The sequence below is a fragment of the Marmota flaviventris genome, chromosome 14 (genome assembly GCF_047511675.1).
Source record: "Marmota flaviventris isolate mMarFla1 chromosome 14, mMarFla1.hap1, whole genome shotgun sequence".
Lineage (NCBI taxonomy): Eukaryota > Metazoa > Chordata > Mammalia > Rodentia > Sciuridae > Marmota > Marmota flaviventris.
In genome coordinates this window covers 87,425,766-87,438,523 of record NC_092511.1, presented here as the reverse complement: position 1 = coordinate 87,438,523, position 12,758 = coordinate 87,425,766, and the positions used below count along the sequence as shown (strand labels likewise).

The following is a 12,758-nucleotide window of genomic DNA, read 5'->3' as shown; positions in this document are numbered from 1 at the left end:
TGGCATAGGTATTACTTCTATCTTATTCATTATTCCAGATAGAGTCTGATTTGTCCCCAAAGTATTTGGAAAATATGGATTGGCAGAGAATAAGAAGACAAACTGAAACACCCACAGGACAGGTGGGATCAGTATCAACAGCCAATAATAACAGAACAGAGAAAGGCCACTGTCCTGCGACAGGCTTCCCTGCTTCATGGGGTTTCCCAATATTTTAAAAGTCTTCGCAACATTGGAAATTTTCACCAATTTGAGAAAGACCACAAGCAGTGGAAACACTGCCTTCTCCCAGCTGCCTCATTCAACCGCTCACTGGCCAAATCTGGCTCCCCAAAACCCACAAAAGCCACATTCATTCAGAACAAAATAGAGTCACAACTCCCACCCGCCTCCCGCAGAATTAACTTACTGCATCTTTTTCAGGGTTACAGACTTTGACCCAGAGAATGTGGTCCAGGAGCCAATCAATGGGTTTCTCCTTATAGAACATAAATATGAATTCTACGATCAGAGTGAGGTCTGGCGCTTGGAACATTTTACCTGAAAAGACACTTACAGTCAATAGCTGCAATAAAAAAACAGGTTATCAAAATCATAAGTGAAATCTGAACACTAAGTACATTGATCAAAACTAGTGCTCTCAGCTACAAATCCCCCTATCTCCCACTTGCACCATCAAGAACAGACAAACTCGCTCTAGCTAGGCATCTACTCGCTCAAGCTGTCACCTGGGTATAAACAGAAGTAGTGACCTCCTGACATTATTACAAAATCTATCACTACTGGCTCAAAGGAGTCAAAGAGCAAGTCAGAGTCTTCTTTCATGTCTTACTAAGATTCTTCCTATAAAGAAAGGAACAAGAGAGGTTTAGGTAAAAAGAAAATTATCTAAATCAATAAATAAAAAAAGAACAATGAAAAGGAATCCCAATTGTGCTTTTAATAAAACCTTCACAAGATGTTTCTGAATTTAAATAAGTTCTGAGTTGAGTGACCAACAAGGTCAGAGGCCCAGGCTCTAAGACCTAACTTTTTAAAATAACATAGGAAGTGAAATGTCTTCTTCTGAGTACTTTTTAAAAACATGTAAATTTCCTTCAAGTCTGAAACTTGAAGCATATTCTCTTCGTTGGATAATTTAGGAATATTAAACCTAAAAGCAGTTAATGAAAGAAACAAAGTGATTAAAAAGGAACCCTCTCTGAATGCCAATCCTGGGGTGACAACGGAACTGCTGGGTGTCTGGAGAAGAAATCAGACATGCTCCTAGGATGGAGGCTGGCACGGTGTTGGTCTCTGGATACTCCAAACTCTGTCTGGGGCTGACTTTCATCTTTTCATACTAAGAAGCTAACATATGCTCAAAAACAATCCATTTCCATAGGGGGGAAAAAAGCAACTTTAGGATCAAAAAAAGCAATTGGTTTAAGATTCTGAGAATCAATTATTTTTCTGAAAAGTAGATAAATCTTATACTTTTCTTACCAATGAAGCCCAGCTGGGAAAATTCTAGAATCATCCATTCCTCAGAAGAAAGTTGGAGTGCAAAATTTTTTATAGTATTAAAATAATTCTGTTTGACAATAATGTCATCTTCAAGCTAGAGAAAATTGAACAATCATATTAATAACTCAAAAAATTAAGATTCAGATAGGACATTATTATGGAAAAACTCAAGCATACTTTCATCAGAAAAGTCAAGAAAACAATGGTCAAAAACAATGAAAATACAAAAAATAGACTTCACTAAACATATTCAGAAAATAAAATGGAAGACACACACACTGCGGTTCAACTAAATCACGCCTATTCTATGGGAATCACCATCCCTTTCTGTCAACAGGTCCCTTTTGGTTCTTTTATGATGCTGAAGATTTAACACTATTTTTCCCCCTTTCAAAGGAAAATAAGTTTTGCAGTACTTTTAGTCATGAAGCTAAAGAAAAGCCAGCAGCTTTCCTTCTCTACCCTTACCCTGCTAGTTAACCTGTGTGAAAAGTTGAGTGGACATGCATTTGACACCTTCTGAATGCACATACAAACCAATATATGAGGTTCCCACCTGCTAAAGTTTGGATCTACTAACTTCCCAAAGGCCACGTGTTGAAGACTTGGGTCCCAGTCCATGGCACCATGGAAGGTAGTGGGGCCTTTAGGAGGTGCCTGGTGGAAGGAATCAGGTTATTGGGGGTGTGCCCTGAAGGGACTATTGGGACACTGGCCCCTCCTCTACCTCACTCTGCTTTCTGGCTGCCATTGGTCAATAATTTTGCTCCTTTGTACACTTTCCACCATGATGTTCTACTTTGCCAAAAGCCCAAAGCAACAGGGCCAAGCTGCCATGGACTGAAACTTCTGATACTGTGAGCCAAAAGTAACTTGTTCTCTTTGTAAGCTGATTGTCTCTCTGGTATTTGTTACAGTAATGTAAAGCTGACTCCCATACCATCCCTTGCGTCAGTTTTATAAAAAGGATCATACCATGACACTAACATTTTTCACTTAATACATCATGAGTATCTTACCAAGTAATAAACATCTACTGAAGTCATTTAGTTTAACAGTGTCTCATGGTTTATTCAGCTCTTCCCTGCTCACAAGCAGACATTCAGGTTGTTTCCTGGTTGTTGTCCACACAATGCTGCAATACTTACGCTTATACCTGCATGTTAGTGCATTTCATTCCTGTAGAACAGATCCCTAAAAGTTCCTTTTATATTAATAAACACCTACAAAATATTGAGAGCTGTGGCAATTCACAGAGTGCTAGTTCCCCTGGGCTTTGCCAGTGCCCAGTGCACTCTCTGTGTGGAGTGTTGGCCAATCCCAGAGAAAAGACAGAAATGGGGACCTTGGCCTGTGTAGAGCCCTCCTCCCCAGAGTCTCCTCTTACCAAACTTCATTTTGTTTCTGTTTCTGGCAGGACTCGGGTTTCAACCAGGGCCTTGTGCATGCTGGGCAGGCGCTCTACAACTGAGCTGCATACCTACCCTTTCCTCAAATATTAAAGCCACAAAAATATTTGATATCTGTAAGGTCCTTGATTAGCATGTGGCTGTCCATCTTAAATGACAGCCACCATTTAAGGCTTTCCCACCCAAGGACCTTTCTGAGAAAGGCTCACCACTCCCTCATACCAGCCCCATTCTTAACTGCCCACATTAGGACATACCAGCTCTAATCCCTGAGCCCTCCCATATAAGTCCCAAACCTCAAGTTTGTGCTGCCTCTGTCTATGGAGAGATGGCCTTTATTTGTCAGCTCTGACAAACTCTTGTGCGTATCTCTGCCAAGTCTCCATCTTTCATTTCTTGCTGCCTGTCTCCCAGTTCCTCGCTTTCCTTTCAATAGCCTAAGAATATTTTTCCTTTTCTGATTTCAGTTATCATTTCTCATTACCTAAGTAATATTTGTCTTAGTGTTTGATTTTTCATGTACTACCAGTACTGCAGGTTTTCTTCTTCCTATCTATGAATAAATATAGTGTTTGGAAAGGTACGCTATTGATGAGCTTGCCAACTATTTATTGAGCTTCTGTTGTGCTGTGGACGTTGTGACGAGTCCTAGGACATCATTGAACAGGAAAGACGCGCTTTACTTCCTTGGAGCCCAGAGGGGCTGAAGGGAAAGGCAGGCAAAGCACAGAGCAAAGTGACATTCAACCTTGCTTTTGGCAACAAGAGACACCTCCACTCATGCCTGACTGGCTATGCCCCGCAGGAAGGACACAGAAGAGATGCATGGCAAGGATCCCCTCTGGCCCTTTAATAACCACTGCGGCTGGCCGCCTCCCTGACCTGGGCCCCCAGGGCCTGCTCTCCACCTCACAGTTCTGTCTCCTCCTTAAGAGGACTATGTAAATGGAATCACAGTATGTAACCTCTGAGACTAGCTTCCTCATTCAGAACAATTCCCTAAGATCCAAGCTGTGGATCAACAGTTTGATTCTGTTGGTTGTTTAGTATCCTACATATGGATGTATCATCATGAAGTCACCTTATTGGCATCAGGTCAACACTGGCATTAGATCTGCCATTTCAGGTCGGGAGCCACTTTTATCTAAGGAATCCTGGGTTTTGATTTAGGAGACATTTTATCTAGAGATCCTGAGGAACTGCTGCTTGGCCTCCCACAGAACATGTGCCTACTAAAGGGTCCACCCCACCCCAACCCATGACATAACCCCTAAAGCAAGCTTGTGAAATTGCTCTTGCAGGCTATAAAGATGCTCTGTAAGTGACACTCACTTCTGCTCCCCTCAGAGGGACAGCCTTGTCAGTTTGCTCCATGCTCTGACAATAAATCTCGAGTGGGATTCTGGTGTGTGGTGTAGTTCTTGGACTTTGCGAGTGTCCTTTCACACCAGCTGAAGCATACCTGGGTGACCTGCAGTCTGGGGGCAATGAGAATACTGCTGCTCTGAAGACCCATGACAGATTGCTGGTGGACAGAGTGCTTCAATGACATCAATGTCTCATGGCAGGAGCCACCATGAAGACTGATGTGCCTCATTAGTGACTGCGAGTTTACAGAGGAAACAAGATACAAAATACTGTTTTTACACTACGCAAATGTAATACTGGAGAGGGGAATGCTCTATACACGTACTTGCTTAAATTTTTAAAAGCTAGAATGAGAAACTAAAAACTGTGGTGGGGGCTGGAGCTTTGGCTCAGAGGTAGCGCACTTGCCTGGCATGTGTGAGGCACTGGGTTCAATTCTCAGCACCACATATAATAAAATAAAGGTCTATCAACAACTAAAAAATATTTTTAAAAAAATACTAGTGGTGGGGGCTGGGGATGTGGCTCAAGCGGTAGTGCGCTCGCCTGGCATGCTGTGCGGCCCGGGTTCGATCCTCAGCACCACATACAAAGATGTTGTGTCCGCCGATAACTAAAAAATAAATATTAAAAAAATTCTCTCTCTCTCTCTCTTTAAAAAAAAAAAATACTAGTGGTGGTCACCCATAGGGGAGGGAAGGAACCAGGGTAAAGAGTCAGGGATAAAAGTGAGATGTTGGTGACCATACCTTCTTTTATAAAAGTTCTGATTTTGAAATGCTAGGCTCTATGTAAAAAAAAGAAAATTCTAAAAACTGAATATAAGCCAAAACAAACGGACCTAGTTTCATATCAAGTTGGCACCACGGTCACAAAGGATAAAGAACCACTCAGGTGACTTTCAGAAACCATACTTTGACTATATATACACATCATGATTTATTCTATGGGGAAGTAAGCACAAAGAAAGTTCAAACTGCATTTGGAAGTCTTATTGTTAGTAGTGATATTAATATTTTGAAATCATTCTAGAAACCATTTTACACTATACAACAAAAAATATATGAGGATCAATCATGCTATTACAAACTAAGACTTTCAGTGTAAGAGGAAAAGAAAGAAGTATAAAAAAATTAAATGAAAACCCTCTAATCACATCTGAACTGGAAATACCAATACACACTTGTGCAGTTTCTTTCTCTGAAAAACACCCTCTTCCTTGCTCCAAGTCCTAGAAGCAGAGACATAACAGCAACCAGCATCTCAAGTGCCAGATCATGTTCTTAGCCATCACATGCCTTTGAGAGGAGCAGGCACCTGAAAGTGACCGATTCCTGATCTGGGAAAGGAAACATGCAAGATGGGCCAGCCAAGGAAGTGATCAAAGATCCTGGACTTACAGAAAGGAAATAATAGCCAACCGATGAGGCTCTTCTTTATCACACTAGTGTACCAATGTGAGCATCGGTAAGAATAAAATTAATAGACAGAATCAAGCATTTATTCTGCCTTTTCTTATTGAACTATTTTTCAAAGTAACCAAATAGCTGAGAAAAGAAAATTCTTTATAGAAAAACTCGGCTTCAAGGAACATCAGTGAAGTAGAAAATTACCACTTGGGAACCTTTAATAAAATAATCCTGGGAGAGATCACCAGTGGAGACTGAAACCTTCAGAAAAGTGGATCCTGGGAGCTTCTCCTGGGGATGAGGCGGGTACACAGAGCCCACTGCCAACCTCAGCACCACTGTCAGGGGGGCCACCTCACAGGTGAGGTATCAGGAGAATACGGCACCCCATGAAGTGCCAGAACCATCTAAGTCTTCCAGAAAACACTGTCTTCCAGTCATCTGCAACGAAGCACTTTATGAAACCAGGAATGACAGTGTCATGGTAAACTTCATTCTGAGCTGCAGGCCTAACACCAGGACAGCTGGCATTCCCAGACCCCCTCGAGTGTGTGTCCTTGGTAGTGCCAAGCAACGCCCAACTCTGCTGCCTTTTTAAAGGAAGCCTCTGAAAGTCTTGAGTATGACATTCCCCTCTCCTGTAACCATGAAGCCACTTTCCTAGGGGATCACAGCAAGGTCTAGAATAAATTCCTTTGCTCCCTCGACCTTCATCCTAATACTTCAGATGTTCCCAGGTGACCTCTTTCCTTCATAAACTAACATATCAAAGGACTTTTTAGGCTAAGATGTTTTTAACACTAATACTCTGTAGGTGGGTCATCTGACCTCATTAACAGAATTCTGCATAATTTAAGATTGTAAAGACTAAATATAAAGCAACTTCTTCTTTCCTGAGGCATAAGTTTGGGGAACACACAATAATTTTAAGAAAATTTATGGAATTCATATTAGGAACAGCTGAAAATTTAGAAACAATCTAAATGACCAGCAATAAGGTAATTATGATATCTGAATAACGGTACTTCAAGAAATAATTAAAAATTACATTTTAACAAATGTTAAAAATAACAAAACAGGCTATCAGTACGTACAGTCTGATCCTGTAACTGTAAGAGAGTTATTAGACATCAGCAAGAGAGTGGAATAGGGAACTCCAAGTCTGCTTCCTCCCCCACACAGACACAGATTTAAAATTGGTGCATTCAAAGCCGTCCCTTGGGCGTGGTACCGTGTGACTACAAAGAACTCTCAACTTCTGATTCTCCCTGGATCAAGAAAGGAGTAGATGTATCCCTAAAAAATGTAAGACATTGGATATATATCTCAAGGGACTAGTTTTTATCTTGTCTTAATCAAAGCAGGGAGTAGAACAGAGCACCACATCAAGGACCAAGAACAAAGGCTGTCCATTAGCACCAGACACTGCAGTACCACAGACAGACACTAGGTAGAGCTCCAGGACTATGGCGCTACCATAATCAAGCTGTCAAAAGTCAAGTCAAAAAAAAAAAAAAAAATCTTCCACGCAGCATGAGAAAAGTGACCCGTCATATACAAGAGAGTTTCTATTAGTGTCAGAAGACTTCTGAGAAGAAACACTGCAGGCTAGAAGGGACTAGGATGGTATATTCAAAATGCTAAAACCAAAATTACCAATGAAACAAGAATACCTGGCAAGAGAGAAGTTAAGACTTCCCAAGATAAGAGCTGAGTGAGTTCAGCACCAGGTGTCTTACTGATAAAGTCCTTCAGCTTGAAGTGAAAGAATGATAAATAGCAACAAACACTACAAAAATATAAAGCTCCCTGGCAAAAGTAAATATACAGACAAATATAGAATCCTGTAGTAAGGTAATACAGTTGCATAAGTCATTTTAAATCTTATACAGAATTTTTAAAACCAAAAGCATAAATGTAATCACAAATCTATTGTTAACAGATGAGCAATGTAAGAGAGGTAATTGAGACAAAGAATAATAAAAGGCAAGGGGACAGATGTAAAGAAGTATGAATTTTATACTGAAGTTAAATTATCAGTTTAAATAACTTTAAGAGGTTATAACTTTAAGAGGTTTTGTGATTGCAGTGATACCACAAAGAAAACAGATATACACAAAGAGGAATGAGAAGGGAACCACCGCATATTATTATAAAAATCAATAAAACAAAAAAGAAGACAGCAAGGATTTTAAAAATGATCAACAAAATGGATAAAACTCTAGGTTGAGTGACTAAACAAAAAAAATGAAGACTCAAATAATTAAAATTGGTAATGAAAAGGGGAGCTACTTGGAGGCTGAGGCAGGAGGATTGTGAGCTCACGGACAGCCTGGGCAGCAGAGCAAGACCCCGCCAGTAGAAAAGGAAGAAGCAGAGAAGCAGGAAGAAGCGGAGAAGCAGAAAAAAGAAGAGAAAGAGAAAAAAAGAGGAAGGATGAGGAGGGAAGTGATGAGGAAGGGGAGAAGAGGGGAAAGGAAAAATGAAAGAGGGCATTACAACTGGTAAAAGGGTTATAAAGATGACCAGTAATAATTATATGCCAACAAACTGGATAACCTAGAATCGTCAGGTAAGTCCCTACCAAGACTGACCATGGAGAAATAAAAAGTTGAACACACTTAAAACAAGGAGATTAAAGCAGTAATAATGAAAAATAAAATAAATGAATCTAAAAGAATATCTCCCCGCAAAGAAAAGCTTAGGACCAGAGAACTTGACTTAGGAGTTCTGCTAAGCATTTAAAGAATTGACATCAATTTGTCTCAAACTTTCCCAAGGAACTGAAGCAGAGAGAACACTTTCAAACACCTTGAGGTCAGAACCAAAACCTTTCCCTCTAAGATCGGAACCAAAAGGGAGCCCATTCTCACATCACAATTAGTCATACTAGCTAGACCATTTTGACAAGAGGAGGAAATAGGCATTCAAATTAGAAAAGAAATACCCCTAGCATTATCCACAGATGAAATGATTTTATATAGAGAAAAATCTAAAGAATAGATTAAAAATCATACAAATAAATGATTTCAGAAGTTTCAGGATACAAAATCAACACACAAAAATCATATTTCTGTCTACCAACAATGACCAACGCAAAAAGAAAAACCATCCCATTTCCTAAAGCATCAAAAAGGATAAAACATTTGGGAATAAACCTAATAAAGGAGGTAAAAGAACTCTGGTAAACTACTGGTAAACTCTGGTAAACATCACTAAAAGAAATCAAAGAGGATAAAAATAACTGCAAAGACAGCCAGGCACTCGTGGTTGGTGAGACTTAGTATTAAAATGTCCGTGCCACCCACAACAATCTACACCTTACAAGATCCCTGCCAAAGTTCTCATGAGATTTTTCACAGAAATAGAAAAACAAATCTCAAAAAGATAAAGAATAAATAAAGAATCTCAAAGGATCCCAAATAGCCAATCTGGAAAAAGAACAGAGTAGGAAGTCTCATTCTTCCCGATTTCAAAGCAATGGTGATCAAATCAACATGGTACTGACATAAAGACAGATACATATCTGCTTACCTAGGTAGGTAGGTAGAGACACACACACACACACACACACACACACACACACACACATACACACACACACACCCCAATTAGATGGAATAGGGAACCCAGAAATACACCAATGCATACATGGCTAAATAATTTTCCACAAAGGTGTCAAGAATATACAATGAGGAAAAGATAGTCCTTTCAACAAATAATTCTGGGAAAACTGGATATTCACATGAAAACAAATAAATTTGGACCCAAACTTTTTACTATATTCAAAAAAAAATTAACTCAAAATGGATTGGACTTCAACCAAGGAGCTAAAATTATGAAACTCCTAGAAGACATAGGGGAAAGCTTTAGGCACTGGATTTAGCATCTGTACTTTGGATATGGCTTCAAAAGTCTAGATAAAAAATCAAAAGTGGAGAAATGAGACTATAGCAAATAGAAACTTTTGTATGTCAAAGGAAACAACATAGCGGAAACTCCACAATCAAACTGGAAAAAATATTTGCAGATCTTCTAAAAAGGGTTACTACCCAGAATGTTTAAAGGAATGTTAACAAGGAAAAATCAAATAACCCAGTTAAAAATGGACAAAAGATTTAAATAAATATTTCTTCAAAGATCACACAGATGGAAAACAAGCACATTAGCTAATGCTCAACATCATACATTATGAAGGAAATGAAAATCAAAACCACAACCAGATGCGACCACATCATTAGAATGACCAAGAAGAAAATAACAAGTACTGGTGAGAAGGCAGAGAAAATGAGCCCTGTGCGCTGATGGCAGGAATGTGAACTGGCACAGCCACCATGGAAAATACTATGGCGGTCCCTCGAAAAATCAGAAATGGCACAATAATGACTCATCAACCCACTTATAGGTATATAGCCAAAAGAATCCCAACAAATTGTGGAGAGAGAGGTACTCACTCCAGTTCACCACAGCATCATTCCCAGTAACCAGAGCTGGAAGCAGGCCAACAGATGAACTGACGTGAAAATGCGGCTCAAACACACAATGAACATCATGCAGCTCTAGAACAGAAGTCCTCCCTGCCACATGCTGCAACAGGTGACTCCACTAGCATGGAGGACCTAGAACCGTCAAAGTCACAGAACCACAGGTAGCAGGAGGTGACTAGGAACATGGGGAAAGGACAGTAACTGATGTTTTTGGATAGAGTCTCTGTAGGCTTTGCAAGGTGAAAAGGTCCTAGAAATCTGTTGCACAACAATGTAAAACACTTCACACTACCGAACTGCACTCTCAGGGAAGGTGCAGATGGTAAATTAACGTTATGTGTTTTTGCCACAGACTAAAAGGGGCTGTATTAAATGGTATAAGTATAAGCACAAACCGTAAAGAACGACAGCCTGGAAGCAGGCAACCAACGCAAGCTCATAGCTGCCACTGTCACCATAGCTTACTCACCACTCCTCAGGAAACACTGTCTTACTACTCTCTCTCTCATCCCCATCCTACCCTTAATTTCTTAAATAATTTTTCTTCCTAGGCTCCACCAAAAAAAAAAAAAAAAAGGCATTAAGTTTCCATTAATTCTCTCCTAGGAGCTAAACTGAAAAAAATAAACTTTAAAAGCAACATAAGGACACTTTAAAGTTCCCTATATCAAGTTCTTAACTGTAAGGTACATTGTATACATTGGCCACAGAACAAAATAGCCAGGTTCAACAATAATATTGGGATTTACAAAAATGAAATGCTTTCCTTACTATTTTGAAATTAAGACTTCTCTAAATCTAGGATGTCATGTTTTGACACACAAAACTCAGACACTGTTGTATTCTAACTGTTGTATTCTAACTGTATTTATTCTTTACAGTTCTTATTTCGTGAACTAAGAGTAAATCATGTTGAATGCAGCTGATTGCTATGGTTTGGATCTTGAGATCCCCACAAGGGGGTTTATCCCTGGAGAAGCACTACTCAGAGGTGGTTGTGGAGCCTGTAATGTGGGGACGTGGGGGAACCCTCTCTCTTGATTTCTAGCCAGGAGATGAGCAATGCTCCCACCGTGATGTGCTCCTACCACCGGCCCAGAAGCAACAAAGCCAACTGACCATGGGCTGGCATCTTCAAAACCGTGAGCCAAAATAAACCTTTTCTCACTATAAGTTAATGACCTTAGGCTTCTGTTATAGCCAAATGTCCAAGAAGAGAAAGTCTGACCCCAATGTGAGGTCTTCCAATGGGAGGCTATGCTGTTTCCTTCTCTCTTCTTCCCCTATCCCCCATCACTTCCTTTCTGATTCCAGAACTAGAACCTCTTCTTGCTGTCCTCATCAAAATCTTCTCACCAGAAAGGACCTAATAAACTTTTACAGTAAAAAATAACAGCAGCTAGGTTTAGTGTGCTATGCTTCAGAGTATTTGCATTTTGAACAAGGAATAAACTCTCTTTTTGGTTAAAGAAAATAACCTATCATTAAGGAGAATTAAATTTGAAGAAATAAGAGCTTCTCAGAATTCTTTGCTATTGCCTACCAGGTTAACAAACCCCACAACAGTGCAGGATTCTTCTACTTGAATATCATTAGGGACACAATGCTTTTTTTTGTGGGGGGGGTGGCATTTAAATTTATTATCTTCAATATAAATGTAACTGTATTGTGGCTTTCAAAAAGATTTACTCTACCATGAAACCACTCAAAAAAAATGTAACAGTGGAGAGAGGAAGGAGGAGAGAAGATGGAGGAATGGAGTTCAGAGGAAGAGAGACATAGTGAGGTTGCCCCTCCACACGGGAGCTGGGGCCACACTTGGTACACTCGGGAACCCCAGAGCCCACGTCCTCAACCGCCATGGGGATCCTGCTCTCTCTGAGATATAATTAGGACTACACAGATCTGAGTAGGGCTGTGCTTCCAAAACCTCCTGCTTTAATGAATATATACCCTTGATAACACTTCTTCTTTAGAAGCATGAAAAACATTAAAGGAAAAGCCACTCTTACCTGAATGTAATATATGCCCTTTTCCTGAGCATACATCATTAGAAAACAGTAATCTAAGTTTTGCTTTGTTCTCCATCTGAAACAAATAGTTTCAAAAATAGGTTAGGAATCACACTGAAATTTCACAAAGTAAGATTAGATGTATAAGCCTCAAGTTTTCTATTATAATACAAGAGTCAAAGAAAATTCTCTTTTCTCTAATGCAGCATTAAATACACCAAATACATTCCTAAGAACACCAATCTTCAAGGTGTCCTGAAGAAAAAAAGGTCAAGTGAGTTTGGGAAAAACCGTGCACATATTTCTTTCCTGGAGATATGCTAGTACGTTAGAGACACTGAAACATCTAGCAGCAAAAACATTTGCTGAGGAAAACTTTTTTTTTTTTTTTTAAACCATGCTGGGGATCAAACCCAGGGCATCACGTATACTAGGCAAGTGCTCTACCACCGAGCTACATCCACAACCCAAGAAAAAGAAATTTTAATCCAATATTTTCCAAACCTCCTTGACCACATAAAATGTTCAAGTAACATCTGAATGTCTTGATGAACTAATCCTTAGATA

The 12,758-nt window shown here is 39.7% G+C and overlaps 1 protein-coding gene across 3 annotated transcripts in view; it reads right to left on the bottom strand.

Moving 5' to 3' along the window:
• Mgat4a (alpha-1,3-mannosyl-glycoprotein 4-beta-N-acetylglucosaminyltransferase A) overlaps window positions 1-12,758 on the bottom strand; it is a 97,556-nt gene that overhangs the window by 18,176 nt on the left and 66,622 nt on the right. For all 3 annotated transcript variants that reach the window (XM_071601854.1, XM_027950675.2, XM_071601853.1), the window contains 3 exons: window positions 12,192-12,267; window positions 1,486-1,600; window positions 410-540 (listed from right to left, as the gene is read on the bottom strand). In XM_071601854.1, coding sequence (XP_071457955.1) covers window positions 410-540; window positions 1,486-1,600; window positions 12,192-12,267 — 322 coding nt within the window. The remainder of the gene's footprint in view (window positions 1-409; window positions 541-1,485; window positions 1,601-12,191; window positions 12,268-12,758) is intronic.